The sequence below is a fragment of the Toxorhynchites rutilus genome, chromosome 1 (genome assembly GCF_029784135.1).
Source record: "Toxorhynchites rutilus septentrionalis strain SRP chromosome 1, ASM2978413v1, whole genome shotgun sequence".
Lineage (NCBI taxonomy): Eukaryota > Metazoa > Arthropoda > Insecta > Diptera > Culicidae > Toxorhynchites > Toxorhynchites rutilus.
Genome location: NC_073744.1, coordinates 65,168,889 through 65,193,047, shown reverse-complemented (window position 1 = coordinate 65,193,047; position 24,159 = coordinate 65,168,889). Strand labels below are relative to the sequence as shown.

Genomic DNA, 24,159 nt, shown 5'->3' with positions numbered 1-24,159 from the left:
CTCCGAAAAGTGTTTTCCTAACACAGATTACAAAAGCAGGTACGAACACAACGCTTTGGCTCGGTTATTCAAGATTACATTGCAGGATATGCGTTTGCTACGATAACGCCTACTGATTAAACAATATGCGTTCAATGTACATGTCAAAATCGAAACTGAGTGTCTGAAGTTCATCAAATCAAGTAAATTCGCGGTTCAAGAAATACGTACACTTGAGAGATGCAAACTTCAAAAGGAAACGTAAAATAAAATAATCGTTTGATAATTCATCCGTTCCCATAATTTGTCCTAGGCATCATACTAAACGTAAAAGGACTGTCATTAAATTTACCATCAAAGTAAATTTAATGACATAATCTATCACAGTGCATGAATTGACCTTATATGGAATTATACAATATTTTTACTCACGAAGCAAATATATTGAATTCAATCAAATTCGGGAATTGTTTCATTCAATCGAAAATTTAATCAATTCAAACGAATGATTGTTACGCTAAGGTAGTCCCACGTAAACCTTGCGGTTCTATCATATATATATAACCCACTCATTTTTTGGTTTAAGAAATCTCAACCTAGTATTAGCAAATGACGCTAGTTAGTAAATACGTTGAGACGGCAAAAGTTCCACAGGGAACGTTAACGCCATTCAAGAGAAGAGCTCCCCCTTAGAGAGGGGGGTGGAGAGTCTAACCACCGTAAAAACATTTATTGCACCCCAAAACCTCCGCATGCTAAATTTGGTTTCATTTGCTTGATTAATTCTCGAGTATTGCAGAAATTTGAGTTTCATTTGTATGGCAGCCCCCCCTTAGAGAGGAAAGGAGGGGTCTCAAACTATCACGAAAACCTTCCCCGGCCCCAAAAACCCCTACATAGCAATTTTCATGTTGATCGGTTCAGTAGTTTCTGAGTCCATAAGAATCAGACAGACAGACAGACAGACAGACAGACAGAAATCCTTTTATATATATACTAGTTGACCCGGCAAACTTCGTCCCGCCCAAAATTTATTTTTGTTATCAATACCTTCAAACATTCACGTTTTCTTAGTTAAGTTAGCGCAAGTTAATGAGTCCAATCGCAAAACTGTTCATTGATTGATCTTCTAATCGACCCCGTTGAATTTATCTTTTACCAAAATTTATCATTATAATATCAGATTATTTTCAAACACAATTCTCGTTCAAGATTTTTCAACCACTTGCAAATAGCATATTTCTCCGTTACATGGAATAATCTCAATATACCTAATTTGGTTTCATTTACTTGATTAGTTCTCGAGTAATACAAAAATGTGTGTTCCATTTGCATGGCAGCCTCCCCTTAGAGAGGGGGGTGGAGTGTCTAACCACCATAGAAATATTAATTGCACCCTAAATAAAACCAAATTTGGTATGTGGAGGTGTGGATTTATTTAGGATGCAATGAATATTTCTATGGTGGTTAGACACTCCTCCCGCTCTCTAAAGGTGGGCTGTCATACAAATGGAACATAAATTTCTGCATAACTTGAGAAATAATCAAGCAAATGGAGCCACATTTGGCATGTGAAGGTTTTACGGGGCATGGGAGGGTTTTCGGGTATGATAAATGTTTCTATAATGGTATAACACCCCTCCCCCCTCTGGAATGGAGAGGGGGTCCCATAAAAATATTACACATATTTCAACTAAAAATATTCTAACCCAACATGACAATTGAAAATTTTCGGAAAACTCTGAAGGAAAAAGGGAAAATTCGGAAAATTAAATTCCCATATGTTCTACAATTACATAGTGACAAGTGCTGTTAGTCCATTTGATGTTTGCGCTAGCAAAATTGATCTTTGTTCGAAACTGGAAATGGATTTTAATATGATGAAACGCACTCCTATACCTTCTTCTATTTTTACCAAAAAAAAAGGATCGCCGGATGTGTTGATAAGAGCAGAACTCGAGGAAGGAATTGTCCAATTTAGGGTTGTCTTTATTCCACCACATTTTCCGTATAAAAAATTTATTCCATGTAACGGAGAAACATGTTATTTACATGTGGTTGAAAAATATTGAACGAGAATTGTGTCTGAAAATAATCTGATATTATAATGATGAGTTTTGTTAGAAATACTAGAATTTTATTGTAAAAGGTAATTTCAAAGGGGTCGAATAGAAGATCAATCAATGAACAGTTCTGCAATTGGACTCATGAACTTGCTCATAGTAAGAAAACGTGAATGTTTGAAGGTATTGAAAACAAAACAAAAATTTTGGCGGGACGAAGTTTGCCGGGTCAGCTAGTAATCAATAATTTTGTTGTTCCATTATTCTGGTGAATTATGGTAATCTATATATGTATAAATGGATTTCTGTCTGTCTGTCTGTCTGTCTGTCTGATTCTTATGGACTCGGAAACTACTGAACCGATCGATATGAAAATTGGTATGTAGGTATTTTTGGGGCCATACAAATGAAACACAAATTTCTACGTTACTGACGAATTAATCACGCAAATGCATCCAAATTAGGCATCTGGAAATTTTAGGGTGCAATAAATGATTCTGTGGTGGTAAGATACTCCGCCCCCTCTCTTTGGGGGGGCTGCCATACAAATAAAACACAAATTTCTGCGTTATTCGAGAATTAATCAAGCAAATGAAACCAAATTGTGCATAACTCGAAAACTAATCAAGCAAATGGAGCCAAATTTTGTATCCGAAGGTCTTAGGGGATACGAAACACTCCACCCGTCTCTCTGAGGGGGGAGATGCTGCTATGCAAATGAAGCATACATTTCTGCATAATTCAAGAACTAATCAAGCAAACGGAACCAAATTTGGCATGTGGAGGTTTTAGGGGGCCAAAAGCATTTCTAAGGTGGTTCAACACTCCTCCCACCTCTCTAAGGGGGGCTGCCATGGAAATGAAACACAAATTTCTGAATAACTCGAGAACTAATCAAGCAAATGAAGCCAAATTTGGCATATGAAGGTTTTAAGGAGCAATAGATGTTTTAATAGTGGTTTGCTGAACAACTCGAGAGCTAATCAAACAAATGGAATCAAACTTAGCATACAAAGGTTTTAGGGATCGATAAACGTTTCTATGGTAGTTCGACACTCCTCCCCCCTCTCTAAAGGGGGGCTCCCATACAAATGAAAGACAAATTTCTACATAACTCGAGAACTAATTAAGAAAACTGAACCATATTTGGAATGTGGAGGTTTTAGGGAGCACGTAACGTTTCTATGGTGAATCGACATTTCTCTTCGCTCTCTAATGGGGCTGCCATACAAATGAGACACACATTTCTGCATAACTCGAGAACTAATCAAGCAAATGAAGCCAAATTTGATATGTGAAGATTTTAGGGGGCACGAAACGTTTCTATGGTGAATAGACACTCATCCCCCTCTCTAAGAATGGAAGGGGGATCTGTCTTTATTCTATCATATTTTCTGTATAAAACATTTATTCCCTGTAACGGAGAAACATATTATTTGCAAATGGTTGAAAAATCTTGAACGAGAATTGTGTCTGAAAATAATCTGATGTTATAATGATAAGATTTGGTAGAAGTGCTAGTAATTTAATAGTAAAAGGTAAATTATACAGGGTCGATTAGAAGATCAATCAATGAACAGTTCTGCGATTGGATGTTTCAAGGTATTGATAACAAAAAACAAATTTTGGGCAGGACGAAGTTTGCCGGGTCAGCTAGTCGTCAATAAATGACATAGTTGCCCCAATATTGTCGAACATGTCGTGCTACAAACGCCGCACCGATCCACAAGCCATTTTATAAGGCCAACATTGCTCAACAAGACCAATTATGTCGTAAAATGATACACTCCAATAAGCAAGAAGCATTGATTTGTAGCATGCATCAAATCGAATAGGTGGAATCCCGCCTTAAGGCCCAACTAGAACGTAGAACGGCAGTGTTTCCAGAGCAAATTGTTTTGGTAAAGCAGTAAGCGCAAAGAGAAATCAGCTCAACAGCGGTGTGGCGAAACTAAGCTCGTTTCCATTTGCGAGTTGTGAACACGAATAGTTGGCACCAGTGGAGGCCACAGTACAAGACCCCCCGAGACAAAAGATCTACATCCAAATCGACAACTATTTAGAGGCGAATAAACTGAAAAAATTGAAGCCTCTCAAAAACTAACAACCAACCAACCAACCAACCAACCAACAACTACTACGGAATCGGGTTCTTCATTGTAACGAGGCGATCGAACTATTGTAGGCATTTTATTATCTTCTTGTGAAATCAGCGCTTTTTGTGCACATAAAGACGAATGGGACGAATCCTACACTTATCTGGTTCAACTGGCGTTGTCATCACCTTCTAGCGCAAAGAACGCAGTATTCACAGCCGCCCACTGATGATGTCTCTTGTTCCGATTTTTTATACTCCGCCTCGTCCACTTCAAAAAAAAATGCGAAAATGTGCTTCGAAGAATGGAAGAACATTACCCGCGGACTCTTGATCGGTTGTAGCGTGTACGAACCACCAAGCTAAAATCGGTCGACACAGTCAAGTATGGAAAAGTTCATTCGCTCATTTCTCCACACCTAATTATAAATCACTCTTGTATCTGCTTGGAATAATCATGGTGAAAAGAATGCAGCAAGCAATCGCGAGATTGCACGATTAATCATTTTTCACTCCCCGACCATCTTCAATCGGGACTGAGAGTGAACATAACAAAACAAGGAGTGGAAAACAACATTCAATGAATGAACACTCCTTCGGAAGGATCGCACGAAACAAAATAACGAGTGAGTCAAAATAGACTGAATCTGCTTGTATGTATGATTTTATTTTCCCTTGTACTCTTTTCCTTGTCAACATTTAAGTGCACATGAATCCACCTTCCCGCACACCAATAACTTGCGTTAATATGGTATTTTGCACTGGCTCAAATCGTTTCATACTAGAAACAAAAAAATGTCGGACGAATCAACGCGCACCGAAACAAAGTTGAAATGTTCTGTCGTCAACACCGTTCGCTTTTAAGTTCGAACATCCTCACTGCACCGTATCCTTACACCGGCTTATATACCCAATTTTAAACCGAGCTCGAATCTAGTCTTTCTGCTTTGCTTTCTCTGTTGATGCGGTTTGTATGGAGGTGCGCTGTTGCTTAGCTTAGAACGAGCGAAGACAAAACGGGCGCTAGAATTTGATGTGTGGGAGGGAGTTTAGTATGTGAATTCTGCGCCGTGCTGATTTTGGGCTCACTTGTTTCTGAGTTCGGTGCACTTCGTGCCAAGAAAGAATTCGCGTTGATGGCGGAATGGTGTCGACATGTCGGATACGATATTAGTTTGTATGAGGCCAACTATTCTCTATCAGATTAGTCGACCCTAAAGCAGTTTTAAATTGCTCAAATTTGTATGAATTTTTTTTCTTGACGTTATTTACCTACTAGAAGTACGTTGTTCTGACCCTAATTTCAACAATTTTCTATGAATTTTCAAATATTCTCACCAAAACTTAACATTATAATACAAAATTGTCTTTAGAAACAATTTGTGTATGATACTTTTTCACGGTGACCGGAATAAATCGCCACAGTAAACAACTGCAACAGAAACAACCGCTTAGAAAAAGTGTAGTAGGCTAGAAATATTTGGCGCGGGAAAAACATCATGTGCCTCACATTTCTATTATAAATTTATTCTCTTGTTCTCGTTTTTCGAAATTTATTCTGAGGACAATGTAATGGGGACGAAGTCCCCATTTGGCGAGGATAAGGAATCGAGGCGGCCCATGCCGCCAAGATGACGCAATCCGAGTCCACCGCCGACCCGCCGTCGGAAGCGGCGGTGTCTCGCACGCAAACCTGGGATCCACTGATTGCCCGGTTAGTTTGAAACATAGGATACGATCCTTTAGCAATGTCCGACCGAGCTCTAGCGAGCGTCGGACGGTATACGTCTGCCCGGGGCGTTACGTTTGCCTGGGGCGATACGTTTGCCCGGTTAATTCTTGTTTTGAAATACAATACCGCGCCACAATATTTATAGCCTACTACACATTTTATAAGCGGTGGTTTCTGTTGCAGTCGTTTTCTGTGGCGATTTATTCCGGGAACCCTTTTTCACTACTTGCAAGCAAAAGTGATTTTCATTTACATAGAGTACTAAATTGGTTTGGTAAAAATAATTTTCATTCATAATTTTTATTTCAAAAGCACGTTTATTTCTTCTGCAAACCTTTATTGTCATGCCTATTCCCTCATTTTGTAATACGAAGCTCAATGCCGTCAACGCGGATACATGTTTGTTCTGAGCCCGCGCTGATGAAAATTAAACTCGACCGCAGCACAGCGTATGTTTTCTGAATACTGGCTATTTGAGTGAAAACACGAATAATTTTACAGAGACACTCGCTGGCTCAAGCAAAACGTCATTCCGAGAGGCAAATGAGGGAATGCAAAAGTTTCTGAGAATAGATGAGCGTAATCGAGACAGTCGGCCTGATTCTGCGTGGCGTGTGAGGTGAGATGACAATTGTCACTTATGTCACGCGATTCCACCAGGCGTATGCCATGAGAAATCTCACTTGAATGAACTCTCACCTTGTTCCCGCTCTCAAATATACGTGACGATTGTCACATGAACTGGGATTTCTAGGTGACAATCGTCGACATGTCTTGAGGTGTCGACAGTGCATAAAAACAAATGAAAAATGGAAGTTAAATCAGATCTATAGATACGGTACTGACTGCAGCGAAACAAATAAAATTCTGGGATGCCAGATGTTTTTTCTCAAATATATGCGATAAAAATCTGAAATATTTGTAAATATGTGCTAATGTCTGACATACTGACCAGCTTCGTTTATCATATGGAATCAATAATGTTTTTTCACTATTTTAAATAGCCTGCAGCAGGAATAAAAGGTTGTGACAAAAGTTCAATGTCTGCAAATTCTTGAACATATGTGCGAATGTGGCATCTCTGATCAGATTTGGCAACCAGCAGAATGAACGCCTTGTCACTTGCTGTTCATCCTCTCACATACATAAAATGAACTTCTCACGGCATCCGATACGTCTGTAGAAATAGAGTGAGGAGAGTTGCGTGATGGTGATGTGACAATTGTCATCTCACATCACACGCCGCGTAAAATCAGGCCGAGTATGTTTTCCGTTCAAATCGAGAATGGGAAGGAAGGTATTGAATTAGAGAGACTTTAAACTCTGAGAGTTCATTCGTCTCTAAACAAATCGAGAATGAACTTTGCGAAGATAATAGGTGAATGTTTTCTGTCTCAAATAAAGTGAGGCATAAACGGAGAATAGAAGGGTGAGTTTTATCTGTGGATGAGTGTTGTTGAACGAATTTCGATGCGATTTTGCCCATACCTGGACACAGTATACACCACTAAACATAAGTGTTATGGAAACGTTTGTTTGACAACTTATGCTTGTTTTATACGACCAATCGTTTCTCTTAGAAAGGTGTTGTAAGCAACCTTCAGGATGGAGGGCAGTTAGAAGGAACTCGTCGTAATACCGCAAACCGGATTTAGTAGCATATCTTTTAATGTGACGTGTTTTCTTTTTAGTTCTATGTTGAACAACTCCGTCATCAACTTTCTATTGTATTACTTGAGTTACATTTTACTAGTCTTCTTAAATTTACATATCATTTCTAATTTCCGCTTGCGAATATTCGGTTCACTCCGTACTGATAGAGTTAGGTTTTTGTGTATATTAGTCAATAAGTTAGTTCTCCAATTATGTTTAGTATTTCCCCGTTCGTATTATTTTAGTTCTCGCTATTGCCTACAGCCTAGAGTTCGACTTCGAATAAATCGGCACGCCGGAATAATGAACTCAAATCGATTCGGAGCGCTTTTGGCAAATATTTAGTGTCAGCAAAAACTTGGCTATAGTAATCGGATGTAAACAAAGTTTTTGGCCTCAAAGAACGAATTATGTTTTTTGAAAATTGGCTAATTTACTCCTTCGTGTGGAATATCCTGCGGAACAGCGCGCCTCCTATCGGTACTTTCGAAAATCGTTCATTTATGCAAAGGTTTGCTCCCGAGCTATGGTTTTCTTCTACACAGTGCAGAGTTCAGACTAGGGTTTATGTTCGAGGAAAGCAGTAATATGTCCCAACTCTAGTACTACACGTTGATCTTTTACATTTTTTTCCATTTGCGATAGCATCGCAATTTACGTTAATTATGTGTGTTTTACTTATGTCGAGCAAAAAAGAATTGTCCGGTCGTTTGAAAACCTAGTTCCAAGTTAATTGAGCGTCTTCGCCTCTCTCGACACAGGTTTTATGGTTTCAAATGGTTGTTCCGATACATTATTCGTGATTTCAAAACTAATACTGCTTGAGTTTTCATATTTTTTTCCTTTCACCAATATTGGTGATCGTGGGTTTGTCTTATTATTCAGTGTATTCACCGTGCGTTGATCACGAAATGGGTTGACCATCCTATCTGTTGGGTTATGAGTTATTCATTTGTTTTCTGTTCTGTCGTTTTCCATTCCTTCCAGTTTAGATCTATGTAAAAATGTTCATCAAAAGTTTGCTATTTATGCTTCCTGCTCTATTTTCGTATCATTTTTATGATTATTATCAGTAGATTTACTGTTGTTTTTGCTCTCTTAATTGAGAGATACACTTTACGGAAACTTTGCTTTTTTGCATTTACTTGATAATAAAATGTAGTTAAATTAATGCACTACTTCAATGAGTGATGCCTCATTCTCGTTAAACGATACGTGAGCTAACCGATCATAATGACGACACGTCGATTGTTAAATCGTAATTTCGTGAGCGTTTGACATCCTTCTGGATAACAATGGGTCTTCAAGCGCATTAAGTGCTGGCGGAATTCAATATGACATTGGGCAAGTATGGTGTCTAGTACATGTTTGAATGCACTGCTTCCTCGTTAGTTCAATTTCTTTTTTTCAGTTGCCAAAATAATTAACAGAAGCAATTCCATGCCAAATTACCTGGTTGCTGCCCTGATTTTCTCCGACCTTTTTAAACTTTGTACATACGGTGGCAGCTGCACAAAATCCTAATTTGCCCAATTTTAATGGCGACCTTTTATTCATCTGCAATCATTAAAATTAGTTTTATGAGAAATCAACAAAAAGCCATCTAGGCTATTAGAACACGATGTTCGACAGAGTTGTTTGAAAGTCAACAAGTTGAGTCCCACACTGTGCTGCGCTTCTCATTTGCTCCCAGCCAGAGTAGCAAAATCTCACACTCATTTTACTGACAGCGCAAGGTAAGGTAAGGTATTGTATTATAGAGACTTTAAACTTTTGCAGTTCATTCGTCTCTAGCCTTGAGAAAGACCCTTTGAAAACTCTACTCTACTCCAGTGCTACCACCTCCACCCTCTTGCCTTGAGAAAGGCACTCGATCCCTCGCCGTCCAGCTCGTCCAGTAACGATGTTGTCCAGTCGGTGTCCACAAGAAGAATGCTGACAGCGCATGATATTGAGGCAACATTAAATTCAATCACCAATGCCCCTGCAGTTCATGACAAATGAACCGAACTTAATTACATGCAACCGACACTCCGTCACGTGGGACATTTGGTTTGGCACACTCCTTAGGTTCACTGTCTCACTGAGAATGAACACCCGAATTTTTCATGGAAGGTGAACAAATTTCCATCAAGGGAAATATCGGGCCCTATTCCAGAAAACGAGACGAGCAATTCATCTCGTCTCGTCTCGGCTTCAGTCACTGTCGAGACGAGCAAAATATCCCATTCCAGTACACGAGTTTCATTGAAATGTTTTATTTGGTAGACTGGAGAGACTTCAGTCAGTTTTTCTCGGTATGATCAGTGATATCAGATGAGAAGACATGTTTTTGTTTTGAGAAAAACAACAAACAGCATAACAAAAAGAAATAAGTTTCATATATCTTTTGATTTCATTTTCTCGAGCATATGGTTTTATCACTCAGACGTTTTGTTATTATGGATTTATTGGGGGCAATGTTTGTTCACCTAATCAACGATTTATCAAGAAAAGTTTTAAATCTATATAAACGTATTTCCAATAAAGTAGTTGTTTTGAATTACTCATTTTCGTTTAATATGTGAAGACTTTTTTCGTGCCGTGTTAATATATTCAAAACAGTCATCTAGCATCCCAGGATATAAGTTCAATGTTCACATTTGGTTGTGTTGTTTGGAAGAGGCCCACTTGAAAATCTGTAAAATCTAGCAATTACTGAATTGAATTTGATGGTTGCAGTTGAAAACTTACATTGCTTATGCAATACTAGTTTAGTTGTGAAACAATTTTTGAAGATAAAGGCGGAGCAGAAGAATACCGGTGCTTTCAATCAACAAGGTGAACAAACACATCAAACAAACTAGACGATTCAACTGATTCATCGACGAGCGCGGCCGAACGGTCGTCGAGCCAGACGAGCTACTCGTCTGTTTTTAGTCGAGCTCGGCTTCTGGAATATGAAAACAAACGAGACGAGCGCTCGTCTGCTCGTCTCGTTTTCTGGAATAGGGCCCATCATCTCACTGACACCGCGTCAGACGTTTAAACGTGTGTTCGTGTGTATGTTTTCCTGATACTTTTCCCAGCCCCGGTTCCATTTTTGTGCCGCTTATTGCACACACATCGATGGGCAACGGCACATTCGAGTGCTGAGTTTATGGGTGTATGACCAACGAAAATTTCATCAGGTCGCAATGAAAGGTGATATTTTCGGCTTGAGCATTCACTGACATCGAGAATGAACTGATATTTCTGTCAATGGCACGAAAACTATATCAAAACAAACGTAATGGTGAGCCAGCAGTCATAAGCACCGCGGCACCGCGATAGAAAGAAGAGAAGAGTATCGATGGAGATATTTTGCACTGATAAAAATTGCTTTTCGATTTCAACATGTTCTTTCGAAATTTTGCATCCTTGCTCCCAGCTCCCAAAGATATTTATTCTCTAAACAGAAAATATTGCAAAAATGCAAGCCGTGCTGGCTGGAATTGTGAATGGTGTCGATACTTTTACAGAAAATACGTGCAATTTTTTTTTATTTTTTTTTTTTGCAGACTTATCTTACTTTTTGACCAGGCGAACCTAGATAGAATATTCACCAGCCTCCGGGCTTCTTAGTGCCAAAAGGGGGACTAGGCTATGTGGGATGGACGTATCTGCATGCTTGTGCTTTTTAGTCTTGCCCGAGGAATTTCCGGAAAATCGCGCAGGTGCTAAAGATGACTGACTTTTGGATGCCGGCCAATTCCTTCTCCATGTTCAACACCTTCAGCGCTTCCAGAAGTGTCTTTGGGACAATTCCAGTTCCAGAGAGAACAACTGGAACAATTCTTGGGATCTCCCTTAGCCCCCACAGTTCCTTGAGCTCCACGGCCAATGGTCGGTACTTGCAAATTCTGCGATCGTGGGTCTCCTTCAGAGTTTGGTTCAGTGGAATAGCGACATCGATGATGGTGACTTTGCGGTCGCTCTTTTCGTAAACCATTATTGGTGCATCGGTTGTGGTGGATCGAGAGATCGGTCAGAACAGTGTGATCCAGTACAGTTTGAAAGGGTAATTTTCCTGGACAAGTGCAGGCAGGTACCGGTAGTTGGGTACGTTGTCTTCCAATAGACCCCATTGGAGCGCCAGTTGTCGAAAAACGATGCGGGCCACATTGTTTTGGCGCTCTGTGTAGGCTGCGTAATGTGCTCTGTTTTCTCCTGACTGATGGCACATTCAGTAAATGTCACCAACGTCTTGATACCATACGTACTACCTGCAATTTCTCGTCGGCATTATCCTGTCCTTGATGGCTATTATGTCGGCTTCTACTACTGGAAAGAGTTCACCACGCGTTAGCCTCAGATTAGATGCGGCCTTGTCGACGAGTGGTCGGTCCAATTGATGGGGGTGGGCACCATGCACTATCTTTTGCTTCCAGGTTGCAATCTTCTCCTCCACTGTCAGCAGATTACAGTTGAGTTAATACTCCGCTTGCGCCAAGTGCAGATCACTGTATTCCGTATCAGCGGCGCCCGCTATAGCGCGTTTAGGTTGACGCGTTCTGTGAACTACTCGCACAGTTGTCTCACCTGGGCAACACACAGTGCAGTGATAGTGATACTCTCTCTAGTGCCGATTGAAGATGGTGCATTTCGGCCTCTATGAATGCTTTCCTCTAGGTTAGTCTTCTAGGTTAGTTTTGCTCCACTTGACTACTCCAAAACTGAAGGTCAGTAGAGGGACCGCGCATGCGTTGATCGCGCCTACCTTGTGCCCCGCATTGAGGAAAGACGTTAGGACACAGTTCACTCGACTCAAGAACTTGTCTCGCAGCTCCGTCTTGATGTCGGAATGACGAATCCCGGTGAGCTGTCGGAATACAAGATATTTAAGGGATTCGCCACGAACCATGTCTCTTATCAACTCGCCGTCATAGATCTCGTAACCTTCGGATTCGATAAGCTGCTCTTTCAGCAGATGGACACAACGGCACATGTCGAGGCTGAACTCCATGCAGATGTCCCTGCTCATGTCTTCGACAACCCGGCTAGCTACACCTAGACGCTGACGTGAATCAGTGTAGACCTTGAGATCGTCCATGTAAAAGGGATGGGTCACTTCTTCGTGGGCGCCGTCGCCATACCTTATTTCATAGCCATGACCCTTTTCGTTTGAGCGTACTACTGAGGGAGTTCAGTGCCAGACTAAACCAAAGCTGGCTGAAAAAGTCGCCTTGAAATATCCTGTGCAGCGTTTTTGACTGCAACATACGTGCTCCATTGCCTCATCGCATGCTGAAGGAACCTAACGACGGTGGATTCTATTTTATAGATCTCCAATACCCGGACGAGAAACGAGTGATATGGAGTCATAAGCCTTCCCATAGTCAATATAGGTCATACTTAGGTTCCGCTGATTGTATACCGATTGTCCTCACTGGGGCTGCGTCGATGATGGCTGGTCTTTGCACCCATGCAGTTCCCGCTGTTCTCAGGATCAACCAGGTGCAACGGAAGAACGTGCTCGTTCATGAGCTGTACTGCACTTGTTAGTCTGTGGGAATGCTGCAACTTCGGGATCCTGGGGCGCGACAAAGGGCTCCATATTAATTAAATTAATATGTAGGGGTTTTTGGGGCCGTGGAAGGTTCTTATGTTGATTCTAGACTACTCCACCCTCTGGAAGGGGGGGGGGTCTCACGATTTTGCAGAATGCAGATTTTTTGAAGAATAAAAAATGATGATTTTTTTGGCTAACTGCCACCGCGTGTACAAATTTCTAGCAAAGTCGAGGAGAGGTTCGGCCTAAAATCAACTGTTTCGCAGCTAATTCAATCTGTAGTTGCTCCATGGTGCAATTGGTTCACGTAATTCGAAATATCTTCTCTTCAAATAGTTTTTTTCAGGTATCTAAAAACAATGGGGATCACTAGTATTAATAGTCTATTCGTTTTGGCTTCTTTTTTCCCCCCAATCGGCGAACATGACGACAGTGTCTGCGCGCGTGAGTGCGTTGTGTGTCTGAACCATTTGTGTGTGTGTTTTTTTTATTATAATGTTGCATAGTAGGATTATTGAGTGCGCTTAGTTTTTATAAACTTACATCATGCATAGCGGAGAAGATTTCTTATTCAATGAGTGAGTATATGACTAAGCTTCGTTCTATTTGTTTGGGAAAAGAAATTTCACCTGTGCAAACTTTTGAGTTCGTGTTTTTTTTTTGTGCAAGTGTATACCGAACTCGTGTTCTCATACGTTTGGTTTTTTTTTTGTTTTCATTTGCAAATCTTTTCCATACAAAACCATTATTTCAAACAGATTTATGTACTTTCCGCTCCAAAAGGTAAGCTTCATCTTCGGCTGCTATCACAGCCCGCGGTGATAGTTTTGCTGCGGGGATAATCGTTTTTTTTTCTATCTTTACGAAAACACATATGAGTTAGTTTATCATTGCATTAAATCTAGTGGTTTACATTGTAACAATGTACATTCTACTTTTTGTATCATTGAACATAAAGATAATACAAAAATCACGTCGATTTAAAAAATGCTACTAAAACTCTAGCAAAAAAAGGAAGTAAGAATAATATTTCAACTACTCAGTAAACAAGTATGTACAGAAAAGAGAAAGCTCATATTAAAACATTCTAAATTCACTTTAAAATAAATAACAAATCATCGCTGCGTGTGAGTGTGCGACTTAAAAAAATATTAACATGCCTAAAATTCTCTAGCATTGCGGTTCACATAATACACGCATAGGTAGAGTGTATGGGTTTCTAGAGCTCCTGAACCTTTTTCTTGGCCACAAGATTGAATCGACCCCACTTCACCCCTAAAACAAAAGTGGATATACACTTCTTCGGGCGATTTCGAGCTCACATCTCGGTTTGCTGCTTCTGTGTTTGCGGTTGTGCTATTATTTTCTTGTGTTACAGCCAGTCTAACACGTCGTGATGCCGGGTGCCACATCCCCAGTTTCACTTGGAAACTGTTGACGCTTTTGATGCAGTACTTTGAGCAGCTGATGTTCTCTTTTTTGTTTGTTTGTTTGTTTGCGCATGAATGTGTGGCTTACGTTGCGATTCTATGACACTATCAGCTTTCGGTGTGAGATGGACTGATTGTAACTGCGGTTTGACTAGATGAGAGCAGCTTCTCGTTGAACGGGACCGGTTTCTCCCGGGGAGATTGTTTTTTCTGGAAATAAAAAGATGATTGAGTTAGTACAAACTAGTGTAATTGTGCCGGAGAATAGGGCTTTGAAGTAGTAATCTATTTTCATTGCACATGATTCAGTTGTTCAATAGTCGAAACGGCAAAAGAATACACCTCAATTTTGGGATTTATGTTTTCTTAATTCTTGAAAACACACTGAATACAGTTCGAGCAACTGATTATACCCAATTGAACTTTCACGATTCTTGGATCCTGGATAATCCAGAGTTTTTGTATTAGTGTCAAATCGAACATTCGACAAATCGCCCAAAGATCCCCTGTTCCGTGGGGTGTTTAAATGAGGGCTCTTCCTATGTGCTCGGATGATGCCATCATCGAAGCTATCAGTGGGATTCAAAAACTACAAGAGTGTATACGTCTCTGCTGACGCAGCTGTCAGTAGGGTTCAAAACGTGTTCAAACCCAATCAAACCACCTACCGCAACTCCACCTATCTTTGCGCGCCTTCTAATTCTACATACTTTCGTCTTTTTCAGACTAAATACATCAATCGACTATTTATTATGCATATTAATACTGTTCTTTTGTCTTTATTATCACCCGATAATTCACCGAAAAAACTTGAGTTGTTCAGAATAAAAATATTAATAACAAATCCGACATCAATGAACATATAAAATTTTTGTTCCAGTTAGTATCGGCGCTAAAACGCAACAAATTATTTCTTCTCCCCCAATTTACCCAGCAAACATTAAATCGCATAACTTAGCATATTCTAGGTCATGTATAAAATGAGATCGAATCAAAATCCTATATAATGTCGATCAAAGGATACCGTTCTGAATCATATTTCGGACGGTTAAGGTATATTATGCAGAAAACAGATCTAAACTTTATGCACAGGTAATAATATGGTTGATATTTTCAATAAATTAGTTCAGTTTGCTTTTAAGCGTTCTACTTTGGTACCTATTTGATCGCAAACATAAAAAATTATCGAATAAAATACTTTTCAAATGAATAAGAATCAAATTTCGGACAGATTGAATTCAAATTTCGGACACTTTATTTTGTAATTTTTTGGACGAAAATTACATTACACTTGATTATATTTTATAGTCAACTGCGGAACACTTATCAAGTGATCACAGTAAACTGTTAACGATGATGAGAACTGATGAAACACGGGAGAAATATGTATGAACGGGTAAATTCTACGTGCTCAGGCTAAGCAAACGACAAACACAAACGATAATGAATAGTGTTGTCAGATTTGTGCCGATTATGTTATAATTCAAATGTAGTTCTCATATGAAGTGATAGTGAAACCAAGGGATTACTCTAAAGAAACAATTGTGATATTAATTTTATAGTTATATCATCAGTACATTAAGCAGTTCAAGATTTTAGAACAAAGTGTCCGAAATATAATGTTGTCCGAAATATGATTCAGAACGGTGCATTGTGTACATCTAAAATCGTATAAAATGCGAAAACCTTAATTTTATTTATCACTGCATATTACCCAGCAAACATTAAATCGTATGAATAGCCATAATTAGAGGCGATATACATACATCCAAGACACATTTGGAGGATATATAGGGTTGGGGAAAAAGAAATGTCGTATTTCTGATCGAAATTTGACTCTTTATTTAACATACTTAAAATTATCCAATTTAAGTCAAATATGCGCCGTTTTGTTCGCAAACTTGTTGCCATTTAGAAGGCAACTTCATAAATCCCCCCCCCCCTTAAAAAATCCCCTCCTTACTTGCAAAAAAAACTCAGACAGCCAGTTTTCGCAACCATCTTTTGAGGCCAACTTAGTATCACCAAGAGCGTTTTGCATGGACCGGAAGAGATGATAATCACTTGGAGCCAGGTCCGGACTATATGGTGGGTGCAATAGGACATCCCATTCGAGCTCCCGTAGCTTCTGGCGGGTCATCAAAGATGTGTGAGGCCGAGCGTTGTCCTGGTGGAAAACAACACCATTCCTATTGATCACTTCTGGCCGCTTCTGGTCAATTGTCTGATTCAAACGGTCAAGCTGCTCACAGTAGAGAACCAAGTTGAGGGTCTGGCCATAGTTGAGCAGCTCATAATGGACAGCAAAACCTTCCTGGCCGTCAATCCGGGCTTGGCGATGGTTTGGGCCGGCTCATCGCGCTTCGACCACGACTTTTTTCGCTTTAGGTTGTCGTACGTGATCCACTTTTCATCACCAGTCACCATCTTCTTCAAAAATAGGTCGAGTTCGTTCCGTTTCAGCAGTGCATCGCAGACGTTGATTCGGTCTAAAAGATTTTTTGCGTCAACTCGTGTGGCAGCCATACATACAGCTTTTTTGGAATTCAATCTTCTGCAAATGGTTCCAAACGGTTTTATGGTCTATACCCAGTTCCTGGCCAATCGAGCGAGTGCTCACATGCTGGTCTACTTGGATGATTTCAACGATTTTATCGGTTTCCCCAACGATTGGTCTACCAGTACGGGGTGTATCTTCGACAGCCACTACACCAGAACGAAATCGATCAAACCAACGCTGTGCTGTGCGAATCGTTACAGTATCGGATCCATAAACTACACGCAGGTAGTAAGAACGTAAAATATGGCGAATTTCTTGCTTGGTGGACTCCATCTTTGACGCGCTACAACTTGAGACTGAAAAGGACAATCACAACACTGTCAAAATGACACTTATAGCACATATTGTCGTCTTTAAATAGCCGCATAGTATGACCCGATGCGATAAGTACAACACAAGATATATTTAAGTGTTGCCATATATTGACAATATACGACATTTCTTTTTCCCCAACCCAATATTTTATTTATTGCATTTAGCTGGCATATACATGCAAAAGTGGAGACGATATACGTATATTGGGGTGAGAATGAAAATGGCCATCTCGAACTTCAAAAACCCCATAAAAATATTCACCACGATACAACGCTACGAGGAACGCTATTTTGAGATCAAAAATTTAATTAAACGAGCCCATTGTGAAAATTGTCCAATTTCAAACGCTTATTGTTCAGTCATTTCATGATGGATTGATGAAATTGATTTCGGCACTCCATAACATTTTTTTATATTGAATAAAATAATATATGTCATGAAACTAACCGTCGAACAATTGAAAAATCTCAACCCCTATCCTAACGGAAATATCCACTTTTGATTGGTCGAAATTGACGACACATGCGGCGGTTCCCTAACAGAGACATCAAAACCAAGCTGTCTAGGGGAAATCGACATTGCAAATACATGAAAGTAGGGGGAGCTTTTGTTCCCACCGAAAAGTGTTCCCTAACAGAGACATCAAAACCAAGGTACCCAGAGGAAACCGGCATTGCAAATATACGCAAGTAGGGGGCATTTTTATATTGCTAGTAAGGTGAGTGATACAATTAATTCTAGCAAATAAAATTTAAATTTGGAACTTTGATGTTGGTAGCTTCGTAAAATTTCATATCAATGTCCGATATTGTGCTGTGAAAAATTTGGCACAAGTGTAAATTATATATATGCTAGTAGTTGTGTTAAAAACGACTTGATATATGAAACGATTTATTTCAATTTTCATAAATAAAAACCAAGGTGTGTTCCCGCTCGAGAACGGGTCGTTTGGTTTAAGCTGTCTGTTTTGTTGTATTTATTTTCACCCAAGGGAAGTTTATACGGCGAGAGAAATTGGAAAAATGATGAAATATTAGAAAAAGTGATTTCCCATATGCTCTACTTGTAGTATTAGGTGCTGTTAGTCCAATTAAAATTCGCATTGGGTTGAATAAACACTCAGAAAGTAAAAGATATAAAAGAAAATTACCTTTCCCATTTCAAATATGTTTTCTCTATATTAAAGTAACATTTTTTTACTGATGAGAAAAATTGATAATTGTGTTCGGTATTGGTAACTATCTTATATTACATTGGTGAGTTTTTTTTTCTTTTTTTCATCTATACATAACATAGTAGGCATCTCGTATAAGATCACAGCGGGCGGTTTTCATCATATCTCGTTCCACTTCGGTATCTTTTATCTGATACGCACCATCCAACGACTGTTTACCATCATTCTGTCATCATCACTCGGTAAACACTGGTGGAGTGAACAAACAATATACAACAACCAACAAAACGGCCTTTTTTCAGGGCCACCAAATCATTATCAAAGAGTTTAACGATGTAATTCTTCAAACATATCCAAAATCAACAGATAGCCTAACAGAATCTTACGTCAACTATGCGGTCGTGTCTCGGACACAACCCTCCTGTGACTTTTTTGGTACAGATTTTTGGAAGAACAAGTACAGATGAGAAAGATTATTAACCCCTCTAGTACAGATTAAAATGTGGCAACACTTTATTTTTTTTTGTCAAAATTCGATACTCTGGGACTCTCTGGGACAACATTTTTTTTAGATAACTGTAAATCTCGACGTGCCATACAATTTAAGGATATTCGGCACAAAAAAAATTGTTATAAAACCCCGATTTCCGGTGATTTTTTGGGTTTCAAAAAACTCAAATTTTAACGTTTGGGGTTCTAGTAAATGAAGTCCGACTGAGCTAATATTTTGCATTGTGTATTTTATCGTGTGAATCAACATTTCGCACGAAGTTCCATATGAAAAATCAACATAACCATTTTCATTGGCACCCTAAACCATACGTTTTGCATCGTATTCCGAAAAAACGCCCCAGAGTGTCGAATTTTGACCAAAAAAAAATTGAGATGACAGTAGATCTCGACGTTTCATGTAATTTGAAAACATTTGGAATCAAACATATTTTTTTTGAAAACCCCGATTTTCTTTTTCCCCCCTGCGTGATTTCTCGATTTTCAAAAAATTTAAACTTCGACCGCTTTGCACCACTCTCCCTAGAAGCCGATTGAGCTATATTTTATACGCATATAAAGCATATAAAGCCGTATGTAATGAAACACGATACTTAACACTTATATGCGATTTGACCAGACAATAATATATAAAATGAATAGAATGTGCGTTTGTAATACTGAAAATCGCGATACTAGGTAGTTACGAGGTATGGCTATTAACCCTTTGCGGTCGTATTAAATTTGAACATGGGTATCATACTGGTCGTAATTATTTTTACTTGAAAAAGCAATGATGCATTACTTTGTGAGATTATATGAAGTATATTCATAAATTGTGAGATCATGAAAGATGGACATGATTATATTTTTTGTAAGCTTCAGATAAGTATTTACTAATGTTTCAATGTTTCAATGTGTTACTTTCATATAAAGAATATGTGTCAAAAATTTTCTTCATGTGACATCTTTCAAAACAGTCCATGAAATGCAGCCCTGGTTTTCGCATACATCACAAAAATAATTAGTTTGATGTCTTTCGATGATATTTCTGTCATACAACAATACTCTTTGCGTTTACACATTTCCGCAATGAATGAAATTTTGCATTAAGCCTTTCCTCAAGCATGGGTAACAACTTTGTTTATACTGATTACTGCTATCTATTATTCACAGAAGCACCGTTTTGATTCGTGAACAAGTTCACTAGACATTGAAAAAAGTTTATAAAAAGTGTGAACTGATAAATTATCACGTTTAGTATAAGATTAGTATGGTTCCTTGCTGTGGTGGCTGAGAGCAGACAAACGACCAGAACGGTAAAAAAGGTATGGTGGCTGAGAGCAGACACGCGACCCCAAAAAGTTAAATAACGAGACTGCGCGCCTGGTGGGCGCCCTAGAGGGGTGGGGAGAAAACCGAATAGTGCGTTCGGTAGCTTGAAGTGTCTGCTATAAACGTACGAAAACACGTGTTTGTCACTATAGTAGTTTGCGAGCAGCAGTGGTTTGAATGGAACGTGGTTTGTAGTGCGCGTCGGAAATAATGTGTGACGAAAAACACGAACAACAACGCACCTGCCCGTAACGCGCTGTCGGTGAAGCAATTTTTAGCCGATAAGGGCATTCCAGTGCTCGAACATACCCCGTATTCGCCAGATCTAGCCCCATGCAATTTTTTTCTATTCTCCAAGATCAAATCCGTGTTGAAAGGTACCCGATTTCAGTCTGTAGAAGAGGCGAAGAAAAAGCGACGCGGTTTTTGTACGCCATCACAGAAGAAGAGTTTCAGCACTGCTTCGAACAATGAAAAAACGGTTGGAAAGGTGTGTGAGGAGTCAAGGGGAGTATATTGAAGGGGAGCATATCGTTGTACCGTAATTTTTAAAATATAACCCTTTTTCGTGACCAGTCTTGTTATTTAATAGCCATACCTCGTATACGTCATTTATTATACGGTTCGACGCATAGGAGACACGCGAGCAGAAGAAAATATTGCACAAGTTTTTATAGCGATTTATGAAGAGATTTTTAAACTTAAACTTTTAACTTTTAAACTTCTAAACTTTTTAATTCATTAGTCGAGTCAGTTGAAATAACCACCGATCAATGCCGAATGATATACAATATGTCATGCAAGTAACCTCTCACGAACATATAACCAAACATTAGTGGATCATTCAGATACTTGTATGAATGACAGTAATCACTTGTGTTACACTAAATGAATTAACAAAGAGAGGAACGAAGACTGTTGATTGCATATTCGAACTGTACCAAACATCGCACACCATTTTCTAAGCCTACATACAACTTTGAACCGCATATATTGTCCTGTTCTACTATAGCGAAAACCACTACGCAGACAAGTGCAGAGCAAGAAGAATTACGCCATCATTCAGTCACCATGTTCGGAGAGCAGCAAATGGGAGAGGAGCTAAAACGAGAGAGTTTTTGTTTCTCACTGGAGCGGTGTTGCTAGTAAAACTATGCGGTCTATATGAACGCATATATTCCAAGGGATAGCAGCGTTGAAAATGAAAAATATAATCTGACTACCCTTCCCTCGTATGTCATGTGTGTTATGAATGCTCGTATGTAATAAAGTGCGAACCGAAGCTGAGTTGTCTCGTTCTCTTTTGTGTCGTGATTTGTAGCACGTAACAACAAAAGAATGCCGCTGGGGGAAATGATTTCTGTAAGATCATATTTGAACAAACGAAAGCGATTTATTCAGCGAATGGATCAATTGGCAAACACTGATAACCACTGACTGGACTAGTTCCTCAGTCATCCTCGCTAGTCAACACTAGTCAAATCACTTTCTGGTCAATTCATTTATTGTTGACGGCGACTGCCGAAGCAGTTCTAGACGAAACGAAGCTACTGAAAGTAGTGTCGGTCTTCATTTTTCACCTTCGAAGATTTCGGGCCCTGTTTGCAATACGTGCTGCCTCTTAGCAAGAATTTCACTAGAGAGGACGTGATTTTTTTTTGTGTGTGAACACTGTTCGGTATAATATTTGATTTTTTTTATTTAAATCATTTATTTTTACAGGCTCAGTTACATAGGTTTGAAGGAGCCGAACTCCTGACATAATATTTGATGACAAATAGGAAAAAAAAAGGTTCGATTTGACTAACGTTGCATAACGAGCAAGTATGGTGAGAATTCATCGCAGGTCCCATCGAAAAATCACATGTCTATATTAAATAATGGCAATAGTGTTTTATCATATAAAAAACACCATCCATCTCCATATAAACATATATTTACGCTATACATACCTTCCTCCTGAAGGGAAAACATCCTGGCTTCTCCACAACTGGCGGTGCGTTGATGAGCAAATCTGGCGTTGGGCATTCATCCTGACCGAACACGTTCAGCTCCCGGAAGCAGTCCGTTTCGATCATTTCGTTTTGCCAAGGAATCGACACTGAGCCTGTGTTGAATTTCGAGTAAAAGTTTTCATCGGTCGCATCCAGATTGACGCCCTTTACCGTTGAGAATTGTTCGATGTCTAGCACGTCTTTGGCGTAAACCGCATGGGGCTAATGAGTTGAGCGGAGAATTTAAAGCAAAAAAAACTGTTACGCACCATCAAATCACACAACCTTCCAGGACTTACGTCGGGAACGAAGGGCGGTTCCACCAGACCCGCTTCCAGCCGTTTCCAGTTAATACTATTGAAGAACGAGTGCAGTTTGACCTCGCGAGCACCATACCGTCCGTTGCGGCAACCCAGCCGATTCTTGGCGGCCTTCATAAGTAACTGTTGGCACAGAGATTTGCCTTCGTCGCTGAATTTATGTGAATATTTCTCGGCGTCTTCCTTAACCCGCCTGTCGACCTCTTCTCGTTTCACTTTTTCCTTCCGCGCTCTGAATGGAGCCTGCCCTTCGATCATTTCGTACAGTAGACATCCGAAGCTGAACCAATCCGGCGAGAAGGAGTACTTCTCGTTGTCAATTACTTCCGGTGCCATGTAACCTGAAGTATTAAAAAAAATTGTTTCAATAGATTGGCTGTATTCTTTCTCGGTTCAAACGGAAACCTACCGACGGTGCCAACTCTCCCCCTCACCATTTCTCCTTCGGGGATTTCTACAGCCAGTCCAAGGTCCGATATCCGTACGTGACCATGATCATCGAGTAAAATATTCTCCGGTTTACAGTCCCGATACACGATGCCCATCTGATGAAGATGCTCCAACCCGCAGACCACCTCAGCAGCATAGAATCGTGCGCGCACTAGCTCGAATCCTGGATCGCCACCCATGTTGTAGATGTGAAACTTGAGATCTCCACCTGTTGAAGGGAAGAATAAATACTCATCCTGAGCTGATCTGCCCCCGTCTGTACACACACAAACACAATCACTCACCATTCATTATCGTTAGCACCAAGCAGAGCGCATCTTTGGTCTCGTACGCGTACGCCAAATTCACCACGAAGCGGGAGTTAATCTTCTGCAGGATCTGCTTCTCGATCAGCACCATCGATTCCCCTTTCCGTTTCTTGATGCGCTTCTTTTCCAGCTTCTTACAGGCGTACATTTTGCCGGTGGCGCGTACCTGTTGAGTGGGGAGTTAAAATGTTGGTTTTCCATTAATAATGTGTATATGTGTGTGTGTGCTTCAAAATGCGCTGAACGATGCCATAAACGGACCACAAGCGCCCGCAATGATCGTAAAGGCAAAAGTTGATTTAAGGAAAAACAACCATGTTGTCCCCGCCAGGCTAATGGAAAAGTAACAACAGTGTCACATGTAATTACATGCTGCACGGGAATGTGAACATCATCCTCTCTCTTCCGTGTTGATGCGCGAGACATGCGGCCAGGTGGACCTGCTGTCGGGCCATCAACACAAAATAACGTGCCCAGTCCCAGAGCGGCACAAATTAGCATAAATTGATCCCGAAAGCGGTGAGGATGACGTTGGCTGTGATTTGTGCACGCTGGGCGGGGGCAGCGGAATGGTAATGGGGTACATCGCGCTCATAGAACATTGCGGAATTTCCTGTTGGACTCGGTGGGATTGGTAACAATAAGTTTCCGAGTGACAATACCAGTCAACATTCCCATTCGGTTTCAATGAATTTTGAACTTTTCTTGATCAGTTTTTGGGCATTCTTTTGG

The 24,159-nt window shown here is 40.0% G+C and overlaps 1 protein-coding gene across 3 annotated transcripts in view; it reads right to left on the bottom strand.

Moving 5' to 3' along the window:
• Positions 1 to 7,583: 7,583 nt before the first annotated feature.
• The window catches only part of LOC129763793 (G protein-coupled receptor kinase 2), a 295,376-nt gene continuing 278,800 nt past the window's right edge, over positions 7,584 to 24,159 (bottom strand). For all 3 annotated transcript variants that reach the window (XM_055762915.1, XM_055762914.1, XM_055762917.1), the window contains exons 9-13: positions 23,404 to 23,593; positions 23,079 to 23,327; positions 22,649 to 23,010; positions 22,308 to 22,571; positions 7,584 to 14,692 (exon numbers count right to left, since the gene is read on the bottom strand). In XM_055762915.1, coding sequence (XP_055618890.1) covers positions 14,591 to 14,692; positions 22,308 to 22,571; positions 22,649 to 23,010; positions 23,079 to 23,327; positions 23,404 to 23,593 — 1,167 coding nt within the window. In that variant the 3' untranslated portion in view covers positions 7,584 to 14,590. The remainder of the gene's footprint in view (positions 14,693 to 22,307; positions 22,572 to 22,648; positions 23,011 to 23,078; positions 23,328 to 23,403; positions 23,594 to 24,159) is intronic.